Source organism: Crocodylus siamensis, chromosome 14 (genome assembly GCF_052110815.1).
Source record: "Crocodylus siamensis isolate JL-2025a chromosome 14, ASM5211081v1, whole genome shotgun sequence".
In the NCBI taxonomy this organism is placed as follows: domain Eukaryota; kingdom Metazoa; phylum Chordata; order Crocodylia; family Crocodylidae; genus Crocodylus; species Crocodylus siamensis.
The window spans coordinates 5,732,388-5,744,431 of NC_143408.1; the positions used below are offsets into that span (position 1 = coordinate 5,732,388).

Consider the following 12,044-nt stretch of genomic DNA (forward strand, 5'->3'; position numbering starts at 1 on the left):
TGGGTGCACATAAAATCGCCCAAGATGCAAGCCAGTGAAGCGGCAGGCTCTGGGCATCCTGTCTTTGATGGATCAAGAATATTGTACAAAAAGGGCATTGTATAAAAAGAAAATAATACAGATTGGGGTGACCAACCTCTGCATGGCATGTGGCAGATTGTGCAGGGGACAGACATCTCAGCGGCAGATAGGGCAGGAAGCAGAGCAGTGAATCAGGCGGGGGAATGGGAAGAAATGATATCCTGGGAGACTACCATTACAACGGACAGTAGAGGGCACTGGTACCGTAGTTCAGCTGAGCACAGCAATGAGCAGGATCATTTTATCAGGTATCCAGGTTGTAGCTGAATTGGTCTAGAGGAAAAGGCAATCAGGACGTGTAGTAGAGATGATATCTTTTATTAGACCAACACGATTTTTGCAAAATTAAAGAATTTTTTTTGCAAAAATCTTGTTGGTCTAATAAAAGATATCATCTCTGCTACACCTGTGTAGTGTAGTGCTGTGCCTACACCTGACTGCCAGTATCCAGCTGTGGACCGGTTTTAGTTTTCATCCTGTTACCTATTTTCAGCTTTGGTAAAGGCAGCAAATGGGGATTATAATGCTATCTTTAACTTGCCCTTGATTTGCAAAAAAGGCTCTGATAATAATGTCTCATGTCCAGAAGATGTGTTTGCTGTGTGAGGGCACGCCACCACTTATCGGACTGGAGTTGGTTTTACATTTGGACACGACGGCAGCGTGGAAGTTCCCGTCAGCAATTAGCATTCCTGCACTGAATCTCTGTTCAGACGTATTTGTAGAAGCAAAGAAGAAGTATCCCAGCATGGCAGGTTTGGGCACTGCTGAGGGGTCCCTTGCATCTCTGGATCTCCCAGGGAATTGGATGAGCTTGGATATATAATATGGCTGAGAGGCAGGCTAGAGAGGTGCTCATGGGGGGCTGCACATGGAGGGTGAACCTGGCAGAGATGCTGGAGGTAGGATATGCCTGATGAAGGAGTTGAGGCATTGAAAGATTAAATAAACTTCTTCACAGTCAGGGCATCCAGACTGTGAAATAAGCTCCCTGCAGAGGTGGCGCGATCACCTACCCTGGAGATCTTCCCACCTCGCTCGAGCGAATAAAGATTCTGTATCTGGCTTTGGATGCTTGCTCTGCGCGATCATTGCCCCAGCCTAGAGCGAACTGCACGTGGCTTTAAGAGCGTAATTCGTAACAGAGGAGACTGGACGGTCACCTTGCCGGGGTCGCCTGACCCCCAGTTATCTTTCCTGCCTTGACCTTCCAAGGTCCCTTCCGGCCTTACAGTCTACGAAACAACGTATTTGGTTTATGCCGAGCAGGATACACGGTGCCGCGCGCGCTCCGCAGCGAAGATGACGACGGCACCAGCCCTGAGCCACCCCGCAAGAATCCCATCGCTCCCCCGCCGGCCGCCGTTGAAACGGCTCACGACAAACGCTCGGCCCCCTACAACGCTGCAGCCCTCGGACGCGGCGGTGCCAGGACCAAGCCTTTTGAGGCTTCCTACCATGCAAGCCGGCCGCGCTCGGGGGAGGCATCCCGGCGCCTGAAGGAACTTAGAACCTGGGCTGTGACCTGGAATCCCCCCGAGTAACCACCAAAACAGAACTTCCCGGCCGCCGCAGGGCTCTCCGGAGCCGGCCGCCCTCGACGCAGCCAAGGGAGCTGACGGAGCGAGGATGCAGCAGCCCAAGCTCTTCTACCAGCAACAGGAGACCTACGGTGCCAGATCTCTAGACCAACCAGACTGCCAAGCGAACCGGCCACTTCCAGCATTTGTCCTCCCAGAAAACCTGACCTCAGCAGGTACGATCGTTCAATCCTCCGCTCCGCTGTCTAGCCTGTCCCTCTTTAAAGCTTCTCCCCTGGGCCCGTGGATGTAGCCTACTGCTAGTGGCTCTCTGGGGCCTTCCTCTTTTTCCCCAGCATTTTCTCTAATCCTTTGAAGTTCGCATTAGCTCACGCTTTCAAACGGTTCACCGGGTAACGTCTCAGTTCCTCGTGGTGGTGACGTGAACTCCCGTGTTACTGTTTCAGGAACGTCCAACCTGTATCAGACCCCCAGTCAAGAGAAAGACGTTCTCGTGTCGCCGCCTGCAGGTATGGGACACGCGGCAGAGGAATTAAGGCCGAACTTAGCATACGAGTGAAGTTCATAACTCCCTTTGAAGGTCCTGGCTGTGCCAGCGGTGGGTAGTAAAGAGTCAGGCCCAGCAAGTTGGGCTGAACATTATAAAGTGCAACTTTCAGGTGCCCTCGGAGGAGACCTACTTTCCCTTACGCCCTCTTATTTTATCTCGAACACCGGACTTGGTGTAGCACCTACTCTGATTTTCCAGCCCTATGCCCAGCTGAATGCCAAAGTTGGTCGTGCAGACCAGAAACACCAGACCTGGACCAGGTTATACCATGGGCTTCTCTACATCATCGGGCCACAGCTGCCATAGCCATGCCAGGAAAACTATGTAGTGTAGACCAGACCTCGGTGTCTAATTTGACTCTGATATGCACCACTGCAGAACTGGATCCTTAGCTGCCATAACCTCACTGAAGTCAATAGACCAACACCAAGTTACATTAGGCATTTGCCCCATAGTTGGGAGGGCTGGGGTCAGTCAAGCTGGATGCTTATATGGTCTGGATGCTTAAAAAGATGCTTTTATTTCTATTGCCCAGGTTTCCAGATGGCTCCCTGCGGATGTTTCTTCGATCCCAGGATATACCGTATAGAATGGGCAACGACCAATTTTGTGCAGCCATCTGTTTATAAGCTCCCCAGCGGCTCGAATGCGCAGAACCCGTACCTCCTGGATGCTCAGAGATACCTCAAGAGCCCTGTACAGACCGTCCCGTACCCGCATTATCAGCAAATCCCCAGCAACCCCCAGTACATCATGCCTTATTTCAATCAAGAGGGCCTCACCAGCGTCACAGAACAAGTTAATTTTGTCCCCAACCCACTTCACGACTCTCAGCTCGTTGAGGTGCCTCATCTCCAGGAAGAAGGCCAAATTCAGAAGAGCGACCACAAACTACCCCAGCTCCTTATCACATTGCCTGGCCTGAACCAGAATGAGACCGCCATCCAAGTCGGCACCCTCAACCACCTGGAGGAAAGGCTAAATCAGACAACCAACCCTGACCCAAGTCACCACCTGGATTTCCAAGTGTTTGATGGTTACCAAGCTGAGGGGAGAGACCTTCAAGAAAATCATGTGATCCAGAACCTCCCAGCAAACCCTCAGACCCCAGACGTGTGCACGGAAGAGCAAAATCCCCTTCCGAGCACCAGTGCTGAAAATGCACAGGTGGTGCCAGGGGGGACGCCCTGTCCTCTACCGGGCGGCATCGCAGCTGAAGAAAGAGAAACGGCGGACGCACAAAAATCCTTTGACCTGCCCGAGAAGGTTTTGCTGGAAGATGCAATGAAACTCTTTGGTTGCTCTCCAGCTAACTCGGACTCCGAGGTCCCCAAGGACAACCTGAGCGGCCCCCCCGAGCCCAGCAAGAGGAAGAGGAAAGACTGCGGCTTCCCGTGTGAAGACATAAGCTCGCTGAAGCTGCCCGAGGAGCTGCTGTCCTGTGCCTACAGCGTGCCAGAGATTTTAACCACAGTGGCAAGCCTAGATTATTTCTATGACATCAAAACCAATGATGAGGAACCAAAGTGGGAGTTAGGACGGGTGCTACCAGCTCCCCAAAACTGTGCATCGCTGCAGGATGGCCTGCAGGAGCCCCAGAGGAAAAAGAAGCGAAGTAACCCATCTGCGAAGAAAGGCAAACACAGAGCCAGCAAATGCAAAGCTTCTTCTGCCCAGGAGAGCTGCATGGCCCAGGGGCAGGACTGCCCCATGCCAGCTGTCTGACTGGCACCTTCCCTCGGACTATACAGAAGCAATCCTGGGCTGGGGTAGGCCCGCTGACTGCAATGAATGACTTGATCAGAACGGACATTCCTTTTATTCTCCCATTAAAAGCGATCTGTTTGGAAATACTCCGCGTCTGCGAGAGAATTGCAAGGGCCAAGCTCAGGGTGCAACACAGGGGAACATGGTGTAGAAAGGACCAAGCGGATGCAACAGCCAAGCATGTAGGGGAGTTAAATGCCGAGTCCCAAATCAGCCGTTCACAGGGATTTATAGATGGTGCAGTTGGCCAACATGGCCTGAGTTATTCATGCTCGTCTGTCTTCTGGGGGCCACAATTCCTCACCCCAGCTGCATGCGGTGTGGCCTCCATCCCACATTGCCCTCTCCGCCTCCCCCTCACCCAATATACAGCATGGAGACCCCTGGCTATGGGCTGCTTGGCCCTGCAGGCTGCACTGTGCCACCCTTCCCCTCTGCCAAGGGTGGGGCAGGCAGCAAAAGCTGAAGGAGGGAGGCTGGAGACTGGCAGGAGCAGCAGAAGAGCATTGGAGGGACTGGCACCAAGACTGGGAGCCTGGAAGGCCTCAGATTAATCCTTGGGGGCTCAGTATGCCCACAGACCACTAGCTGGACAGTCCTGTCCTAGAATATAGTCTTCCCGGACTTTCGGAAGGCCTTCGACACTCTCTCACCCCATTCTCATTAAAGAACTGGGGGCTGTGGCGTCGACACCCGCATAGTCAGATGTGTCGCCAACTGGCTGGAGGGCCGCACCCAGAGAGCGGTGGTGGGTCATTTTTGACCTGGAGGGACGTGGGCAGTGGGGTCCCCCAGGGCTCGGTCCTCGGGCCCGCACTGTTCAACATCTTCATCAGTGACTTGGACAAGGGGGTAAAAAGCACCTGTTCAAATTTGCCCATGACACTAAGATGTGGGGGGATGTGGGCACGCTAGAAGGAAGGAACAGGGTGCAATTGGACCTAGACAGGTTACAGGGGTGGGCAGATGAGAATAGGATGGGATTCGGCACCGACAAATGCAAGGTGCTGCACCTGGGGAGGAAGAGCCAGCACCACACTACAGGCTGGGGAACTCCCTTCTCGTCAGCACAGAGGCAGAAAAGGATTTCGGAGTCATCACTGACTCCAAGATGAACATGGGCCGACAGCAGGGGGGTCAGGAAGGCCACCCGCACCTTGTCGTGCATCCACAGATGCATCTCGAGCAGGTCCAGGGAGGTGATCCTCCCCCTCTGTGCAGCACTGGTCAGGCCGCAGCTGGAGGACTGCGTCCAGCTCTGGGCGCCGCACTTCAGGAGGGATGTGGACAGCATGGAGAGGGTCCAGAGGAGGCCACTCGCATGGTCAGGGGGCAACAGGGCAGGCCCTATGAGGAGAGGCTGCGGGCCCTGAACCTGTTCAGCCTCCACAAGAGAAGGCTGAGGGGGATCTCGTGGCCTGTTATAAACTGGTCAGGGGGGATCAGCAGGCACTGGGGGAGTCCCTGTTCCCCCGAGCACCGCCAGGAGTGACCAGGTCCAGCAAGCCAGGAAAGCCTGGGAGTGGAGCACCCAGCTGGGCCTGTAACAGGAGTGACAGCCGGGTCTTGGCAGTAAAGCAGCGATCAAGGTCGTGCAGTCCCAGAGCATGCGAGGATTGAGGCTCTCTGCCCAGTAGTTTGAACTCTGCCCGCTAGAGGAGCTTGGCAGGAAAGGTATAAACCCCACTGCCCCAAGCTGCAGGAGCCGAATTACCATCTGGAGCCTGTGACTTCCCCCACAGCACCGCCTCTGTGCTGCTGTCTACATCCCGCTCACCCACAGACCCCAGATTAGGACAAAGCCAGTCTGAAGTTTCACAAGATCGGTCCCGGGCAGACAACGAGGCCCCAGGACCGCAATGCTGAGCCAGGCGCCTATGTCCAGAGAGGGCAGCTAGGAGGAAATATCCCTTCTTGCTGTTGCTGTGCGGCACAGAGGGGGGAACCGGGTGGGCAGAAGCAGCAGCTGCTTCCACCTGAAAAAGGCTCCAGGAGGCAGCGGGGTCCTGCTTGCAGCCACCTCTGCAGGTGTAAGAGGATGCAGCCTGGGGCTGGCACTAGCTGCACCAGCTAATGGCCCAGGAGCGACGACTGATCTGCTCCTACCCGCAGCCATAGGAGTCCCCAAGGATTATAGGTCAGCCAGGGACTGTCATGACTGAGCTCAGCATCATGTAGCTCCCATGACAACCATGGGAGTAGCTGTAGTCTTCTCTGGATCCGAGCCACTCCGGCTGCTTTTTGGAAGTGGAAGGGCTGGAGGTGACATCTCATTGCAGATCCCTCCGGCTGCTGTGCGAGTTGGGGGTGCAGGGAGGTGGTTCCAGCTGGGGAGAAAGCCCCCACCCACCCAATTCTTCTTTTAATGCAGCCTCAGGAGTTAAAGAAACTAGTCCCCCCACCCCCTGCACTTTCCTCTAAAGCATCGAGAACTGGGTGCTGCTGGAGACCAGCCTCTGGCTCAGAGAGACCACACAGCTGGCCCTTCCTCCACTCTTGGAAATTGCTGTGCAAAGAAATCACCCCAAGACTGGTTTCCAGGCAAAATCTAAGGTCCGAGAAGCCCTCCACAACCCGGGCCCTTGCTCCCCGCTGAACGCAGAGTCCATCCATCCGATGCCACCGCAGTTGCAATGTGCAAAGGGTGTGAAAGCCAACCGCAGCTGGTTTAAAGGGGTGGCAAGGGGCATCTTCCATGGAGCAAGCAGCAGTTTAGGCCCCCCTCTTCTTCCCAGAGCAGCCAGCAGACAGAGCTCCACCCTAGGACCCGCTCAGCTACAGTCCTAAGTCCACAAATACATTTTAGAGTGCTAAAATCATTTTAAGCTGTACACCAATGTTTCAAAGACTCATTTCTTTTTGAGAGTAGGAAGCAGCAGTTGTGATCCCCAGTGCTGTGCCCACACACACTGCCACGTGCATTTGGCACAGAGGCTAGGTGTAGGAGCTGGCCTGGACACCACTAAGCTAACCAGAGGTAGACAGTAGCTGCTTCCCAGTGCAAAAGCAGCACAGCCACATTCCCCTTGTAGATGTGCCAGGCAGGTAGGTAGGGGTCTACATCTACATAGATACAGCAGAAGGGGACCCAGCAATCATCCCAGATCAGCTTTTCAAGTTTGGGATGAAAGTCTTGCTTTGGGGAAACCAGAAGTCCAGGACAGTCCTGGAAAACCTGCACTGTGTTGCTATAATACAACCATGGCCTTCAGTGTTTGAGCAGAGCTGATCAAAGAAAGTATTGATTGTTCTCATTAAAAGTTTCAACTAACCCAGGGACTCGCACTTCCCATTAATCCAATCAAACCGATTTGAATTGAATGCATGGGGTGTCTGGAGATGGGGAGAGAGGCTGGAGGAGAAAGAAAAAAGTTTCCCCTTCTCATCCCAAACTTGTCAGGTGTTAGCTGGATGGACTGAGACTGGTACGCTCGGCATGTCAGAGGCCTCAGGTCACTGAGGAAGAAGTTTCTCCTACATCCAAATGTGCAGGTATCAGATCACAATCAGTTTTATTGGTACCATGAGCCAGACATGCACACGCACGCGCACACACCTCCCACCACACACGACCCAGGAGAATAAAATGGCTTGCAGCTCCAGAGAGGGCTCTTGTGAAAGAAGTGTTCAATGAGGAAGCAACAGCTGGAGTGCTACCACATGTGCCTGGAACACTTCCACTCTCTTTATTGATCATTTTAACATTTGATCTCCATAACCTCTTTTGCCAAATCACAGACAAGTCCCACCCCACCCCCACAAGAAACAACCTACTGCTACAGCTCTGCAGCACCGTTACCGCCTCCTCCGGCCTGGTCGCACAAGCCGAAGATCAAGAACCAGCGGGGTGGAAACCCCCAACGTGACACATTGCTCAGAGCACCGAAGGCAACGTTATTGGATCGCACAGAGGAACAAGCCACTGAGTCTTGCTTGCAATAGGTGCAGGTTGAGATACGTCCGCAGTTACTAGCCAAGCGTTACAGTTCACTCTGGGCCCCAAGCCGTCACCAGTCTCAGCTAGAGCTGGGATATTTTGGAAGGTGTCTAGATACTAGACAGCCCCGAGACAGAAGCAGCCACGCTGGCTGGCCATGGTGGCTCGATACATCAGCCTCAGCATCTCACCTTGCCAGCCGACTCGCTGCAAGCTCCTCTTAATCCCTAAGTTGCCAAGACTTCACACTCCAGCTTCTTAAGTGGCTGCACTTACATCATTAGCAGATAATCAAAATGCTCCACGAGGGTGGGTGGGGGCAGAAAAAAATAAAATAAAATAAAAAAAATTTAGGAAGGTTACGTTACTTGAGAGAAGTCGCAGCGGTAGCATTAGTGCCTCAGGACCAGCTTCCCTCGCCCGATGCTGCTGTAGAAGCCTTTGGTCCCATCCGGCCCGTGGGGCAGGCGGATCACTCCCGGTCGAAGGCCGAAGGAATCGGGCACCTTTCTCGCTGCCAGAGGGCTGCAGAGCAGCGGTTTGGTTTCCGGCGGCGGGCTCTGGGCCGCCGCGCGTCGCCGCTGCACCCACGAGCTGCCAGACCCGATCCCGCTGTCCCAGCAGGAGTCAGAAAATCGGTGGTACTCGGGGCTTGCGCTCGTGCTCAGGCTGGACGGTCCTCCGTTCCCCAGCTCGGCAGCCAGGGCTGAAGGGCACTGGAGGGCTTTACCGGAGAGAAGAGGGCTGGAGTACGGGGTGCTGAAGAAGCAGGGTTTGAAGCTCGCCCCCAAGCTGCAGAGGCCGCTGGCGGCCCACGCCGGAGAAGAGAGATACTGCTGCATCAGGCCAGGAGGGGAAGTCGGCGTGCCGTCGGACTCGGAGGAGCTGCAGAAGAAGGAGTCTCCCGCGCTACACGGCATCTTCTCCGATGCTGGCGATGCCTGCGGCTTCCAGCCTGGCTTGCCGGCCAGCTCCACCTCCTCCGCCTCCTCTTGCTCAGCCCCGCTCTTCTTCTTGGAGCCTTTCCCCGAGAGACGGACCACCTTGATGCCCAGCGAGCCCTGGCTGTGGTTCAGCTCCTCGTAGGCCTTCCTGGCGTTCTCCAGGCTCTCGTACTCCACCAAGGCGCAGCACTTGGTCAGCAGCTCGGGGTAGCGGAAGGCATACTTCTTCACGTCCGACGGCAGTTTCTTGCCGGGCCGCAGGATGCGGATGGAGGTGATGGCACCAAACGGGCTGAACATCTTGGTGATGGTCTCGATGAAGCTCTTTTGGAGCGGCAGGGACAGGGCTTGCTCGTGGGGCAGGCGGTTCCAGGCCAGGAGCAGCTTGCTCGGTGGGATGCTCAAGAGAGACTCTGGGATGGGGTTTCTCCGCCTCACCTTGGTCCCTTCCTCATTCACTTCTAGGAGCTCCGAGAAATGCAGGGCATACAGAGTCAGCCGCCAGTCTCGGGTGAGGTATTTCACCTGTTGCATGAGAAGGTAAGCATCATTTTCCTTCAAGTATCGCCAAGAACAAGGAGGTGCCTGGATAGACACCTGCACGGGTCAGAGGCCCTGATCAGCTCAACCCACGGAGAGCGTGGCCTTCTCCCCTCCTCTTCCTCACACTAGGAACTCCAGTGCACACAAGCTGGCACGTGGAGCATGCTTTACCAAGGGGCTCGTGTGCCTTTAGTGACCGCAGGAGAGAAGTGGCCACTGACACCGCCCAATACAACCCCGGGCCCTAGATAAAGCAGGGCGCCAAGAACAGACCGGCCGGGAATAAACCGAGATCTCAGACTTCGTATAGCTTTGTTTCAAGTTACAGAGACTTGGGGGTGTGGGTGGAATGGAGCTAGAGGTGGACCAGCGAGACTGCCATAAAAGGGCAGGTTAAATCTGGCTATTTAACCTTGCATTTGGACAAGCATTACCCTACAATTAAAGCTAAGCTACCAAGGAGGTGCCTAGGACATTTGAAAGGTTGATTAAATAAATAAATAAAATAAAATAAAAAATAAAATAAAAAACAAACAAAACAATGATTCCTGGAAGGGGGGGGGAGAAAAAAAAACAAACAAAAAAACCCAAAAAACCAAAAACAAACTCCCCCCCCCCAAAGTTACTTCTTTCCTAGGCTGTTTCTCTTCTTTGAAGTCTATGAAGGGGCCTTTTTTGATAACAAATTTTCAAAAAAGTTGCAATATCTGCATAGGCACCGTCATCTGGAAAAATCCTGAAGTACTTTGCAAACCATTCACTTCCACCTACCCCCACACTATGGTAGCAATCAGTTAATAGCAACCAGCAACTTAAGATGGTTAGTTAGAGATGGGAGAGGAGCCCGGTATCGGTCTGGAGGGGCAGGGTAGAGGCGAGGCAACCCAGTTTAACCCCAGCCCTCTTGCAAGCTTGGGCAGAGCTGGGCAAGATGCACTGTGGGGACTGCACAAGGCATCAATATATTGACTTGGTTGCTCATAACTGGCTTTGATATTTAGGCCTAGGACTATCTTCCCTTTACCTTTGGACCTCTTCCTGCGCGTGCCAGGCTCTACCCACCTTCTTGAAAGAGGTCAGTAGTTTGATGCTCACAAAACCCATCTTGTTCTTCTGGACATGCTTCAGGAGGAAGGCATCCTTGGCGAGGTTCTCATCTGACAAGTAGAACTCCACTTGAGAAACGATCCTCTTGATCAGCTGCGAGTCGGGCACAGAGCAGTTGGACTCAAATGAGTCGGCCCCAAAAATATCGTTCACATCATAGAAGCTCCTAGGAACGAGAGCAAGGATCCCGTGCAAGGTTAGCGACCCTCCTAGCACGCAGAGCATGAACTAGCTGCACTTGCACGAGGCTTGGCAAGCCCCGCCAGAACGGGAACAGTTACAGTAGGAACTACAGGGACAAGCCAGCTTACTGGCATCACTTGGGTACCAACCTAAATTCCTCCCCAGCAGCCAGAGACTTAAACAGGATCCATTGGCATATTGTGTCAGAGTGTCTTTCACAACCCCAAAAGGAGTTTTCCCCCCCCGCGCCCCCAAGAAGCTTGTGCTCCACACCTCCCCACTCCCTTGTGTCCTGGAAATCAAGTTGCCTCCTACTTCTTTGGAAGCAAAAGCCTTGATCTCTCTCATGTTGCAGTGCTGCAGGCTGAGCAGCATGGAGGCCGTCTATGGAGAAAGAGTGGCCCATGAACACGGCTCCAGATTGACCCTGCCACGTGGGCACCCTAAGGAGATGGGACACAAGGGCACCTTGGAAAGAGTGACTAGAAGGAAGTTTCTCCTACTTGATACAAGAATCACTTCCACTTCCGAAAAAACCTAGCAAGCATACATGCAATGAATGCACCAGATCCTCACAGGAATCCACTCCACTGCAAGCACCCAAGCAATAAACCTCATCCCTGCTCTTGGATCCAGCAAGGAACTACAGACCCCAGAGCCACGCTGAAAGGTCAGTGCAAGAGTCCAGCAGCAGCATTGCCAACGCTCATGATTTTTGGCATTGTTCTCATCATCTGCCCTTTGGGAATGCAGAAGACATGTACATATCTACAAGAAAGAGCCACATATAAAAAGAAAAAAAGAGCTAAGTTTTTCACATTCCCAAAGCATAGCCTTTGACACCAGTGCCAAAAAATCACAAGAGCTGGCAATACCGCACCAGTGCCCCTTGCAAGGACACACGTACCCATCAAAGCTCTCGAAGAAGTCCTCCTGGCTGAGCGGGGGAAGGAGCGAGCTCCTGCGCGGAAGCAAGTGCAGGGCAGAGAAGGGGTTTGCTTGCACCTGGACTGGGGTGCTGCAGCTGGGCTGGGAGCCGAGCCCCAGGGCCACCATGGAGCTACGGGATAACATGGTGCTTCATCTGGGAGGTTACAAGACAGAAACAACAATCAGAAGCTGTTCAAACACTTTCCACCAAAGAGACCGGCAGCTGGGGCACCTGGGCATGCATCCCACCTTGGCAGAAGCCACTGCTGTACCCAGGCAGGTGAAGGGTGCCAACAAGGGACGTGTCCCAACAGAAAGAAAACCCAGCCCAAATCATCCCCATCCGCTCACCTGCTTCACAGGGCTGCCACTGCAACAAGAGCCCACCAGCTTCTGGCGCTACATCCTAGAGGCCTTTAAGAGATGCTCTCCTTCCCTCCTCGCCCAAACTGAAGCCCCTT

General features: G+C 53.8%; 2 protein-coding genes across 2 annotated transcripts; one reads left to right on the forward strand and one right to left on the reverse strand.

Moving 5' to 3' along the window:
- Positions 1 to 1,659: 1,659 nt before the first annotated feature.
- Positions 1,660 to 3,949, forward strand: PRR22 (proline rich 22). Its single transcript, XM_090027413.1, has 3 exons — positions 1,660 to 1,837; positions 2,069 to 2,131; positions 2,708 to 3,949. Exons 1-3 carry the CDS (start codon positions 1,711 to 1,713, stop codon positions 3,895 to 3,897), a joined length of 1,380 nt encoding a protein of 459 aa, XP_089883539.1. The 5' UTR covers positions 1,660 to 1,710; the 3' UTR covers positions 3,898 to 3,949.
- Positions 3,950 to 7,657: 3,708 nt separating this feature from the next.
- Positions 7,658 to 12,044, reverse strand: LOC149853265 (la-related protein 6-like). Its single transcript, XM_090027470.1, has 4 exons — positions 11,935 to 12,044; positions 11,561 to 11,737; positions 10,426 to 10,636; positions 7,658 to 9,345 (listed from the first exon to the last, which is right to left on the reverse strand). Exons 2-4 carry the CDS (start codon positions 11,725 to 11,727, stop codon positions 8,269 to 8,271), a joined length of 1,455 nt encoding a protein of 484 aa, XP_089883596.1. The 5' UTR covers positions 11,728 to 11,737; positions 11,935 to 12,044; the 3' UTR covers positions 7,658 to 8,268.

Bases quoted from the DNA above. Each gene is read 5' to 3' on its own strand.
- PRR22 (XM_090027413.1), top strand. From the start codon at position 1,711: ATGCAGCAGCCCAAGCTCTTCTACCAGCAACAGGAGACCTACGGTGCC. The intron at 1,838-2,068 runs GTACGATCGTTC...TTACTGTTTCAG, and splicing joins AGAAAACCTGACCTCAGCAG to GAACGTCCAACCTGTATCAG. The intron at 2,132-2,707 runs GTATGGGACACG...TCTATTGCCCAG, and splicing joins TCTCGTGTCGCCGCCTGCAG to GTTTCCAGATGGCTCCCTGC.
- LOC149853265 (XM_090027470.1), bottom strand. From the start codon at position 11,727: ATGTTATCCCGTAGCTCCATGGTGGCCCTGGGGCTCGGCTCCCAGCCC. The intron at 10,637-11,560 runs GTACGTGTGTCC...TCTCGTTCCTAG, and splicing joins TTCTTCGAGAGCTTTGATGG to GAGCTTCTATGATGTGAACG. The intron at 9,346-10,425 runs GTGGGTAGAGCC...CTCATGCAACAG, and splicing joins TACTGACCTCTTTCAAGAAG to GTGAAATACCTCACCCGAGA.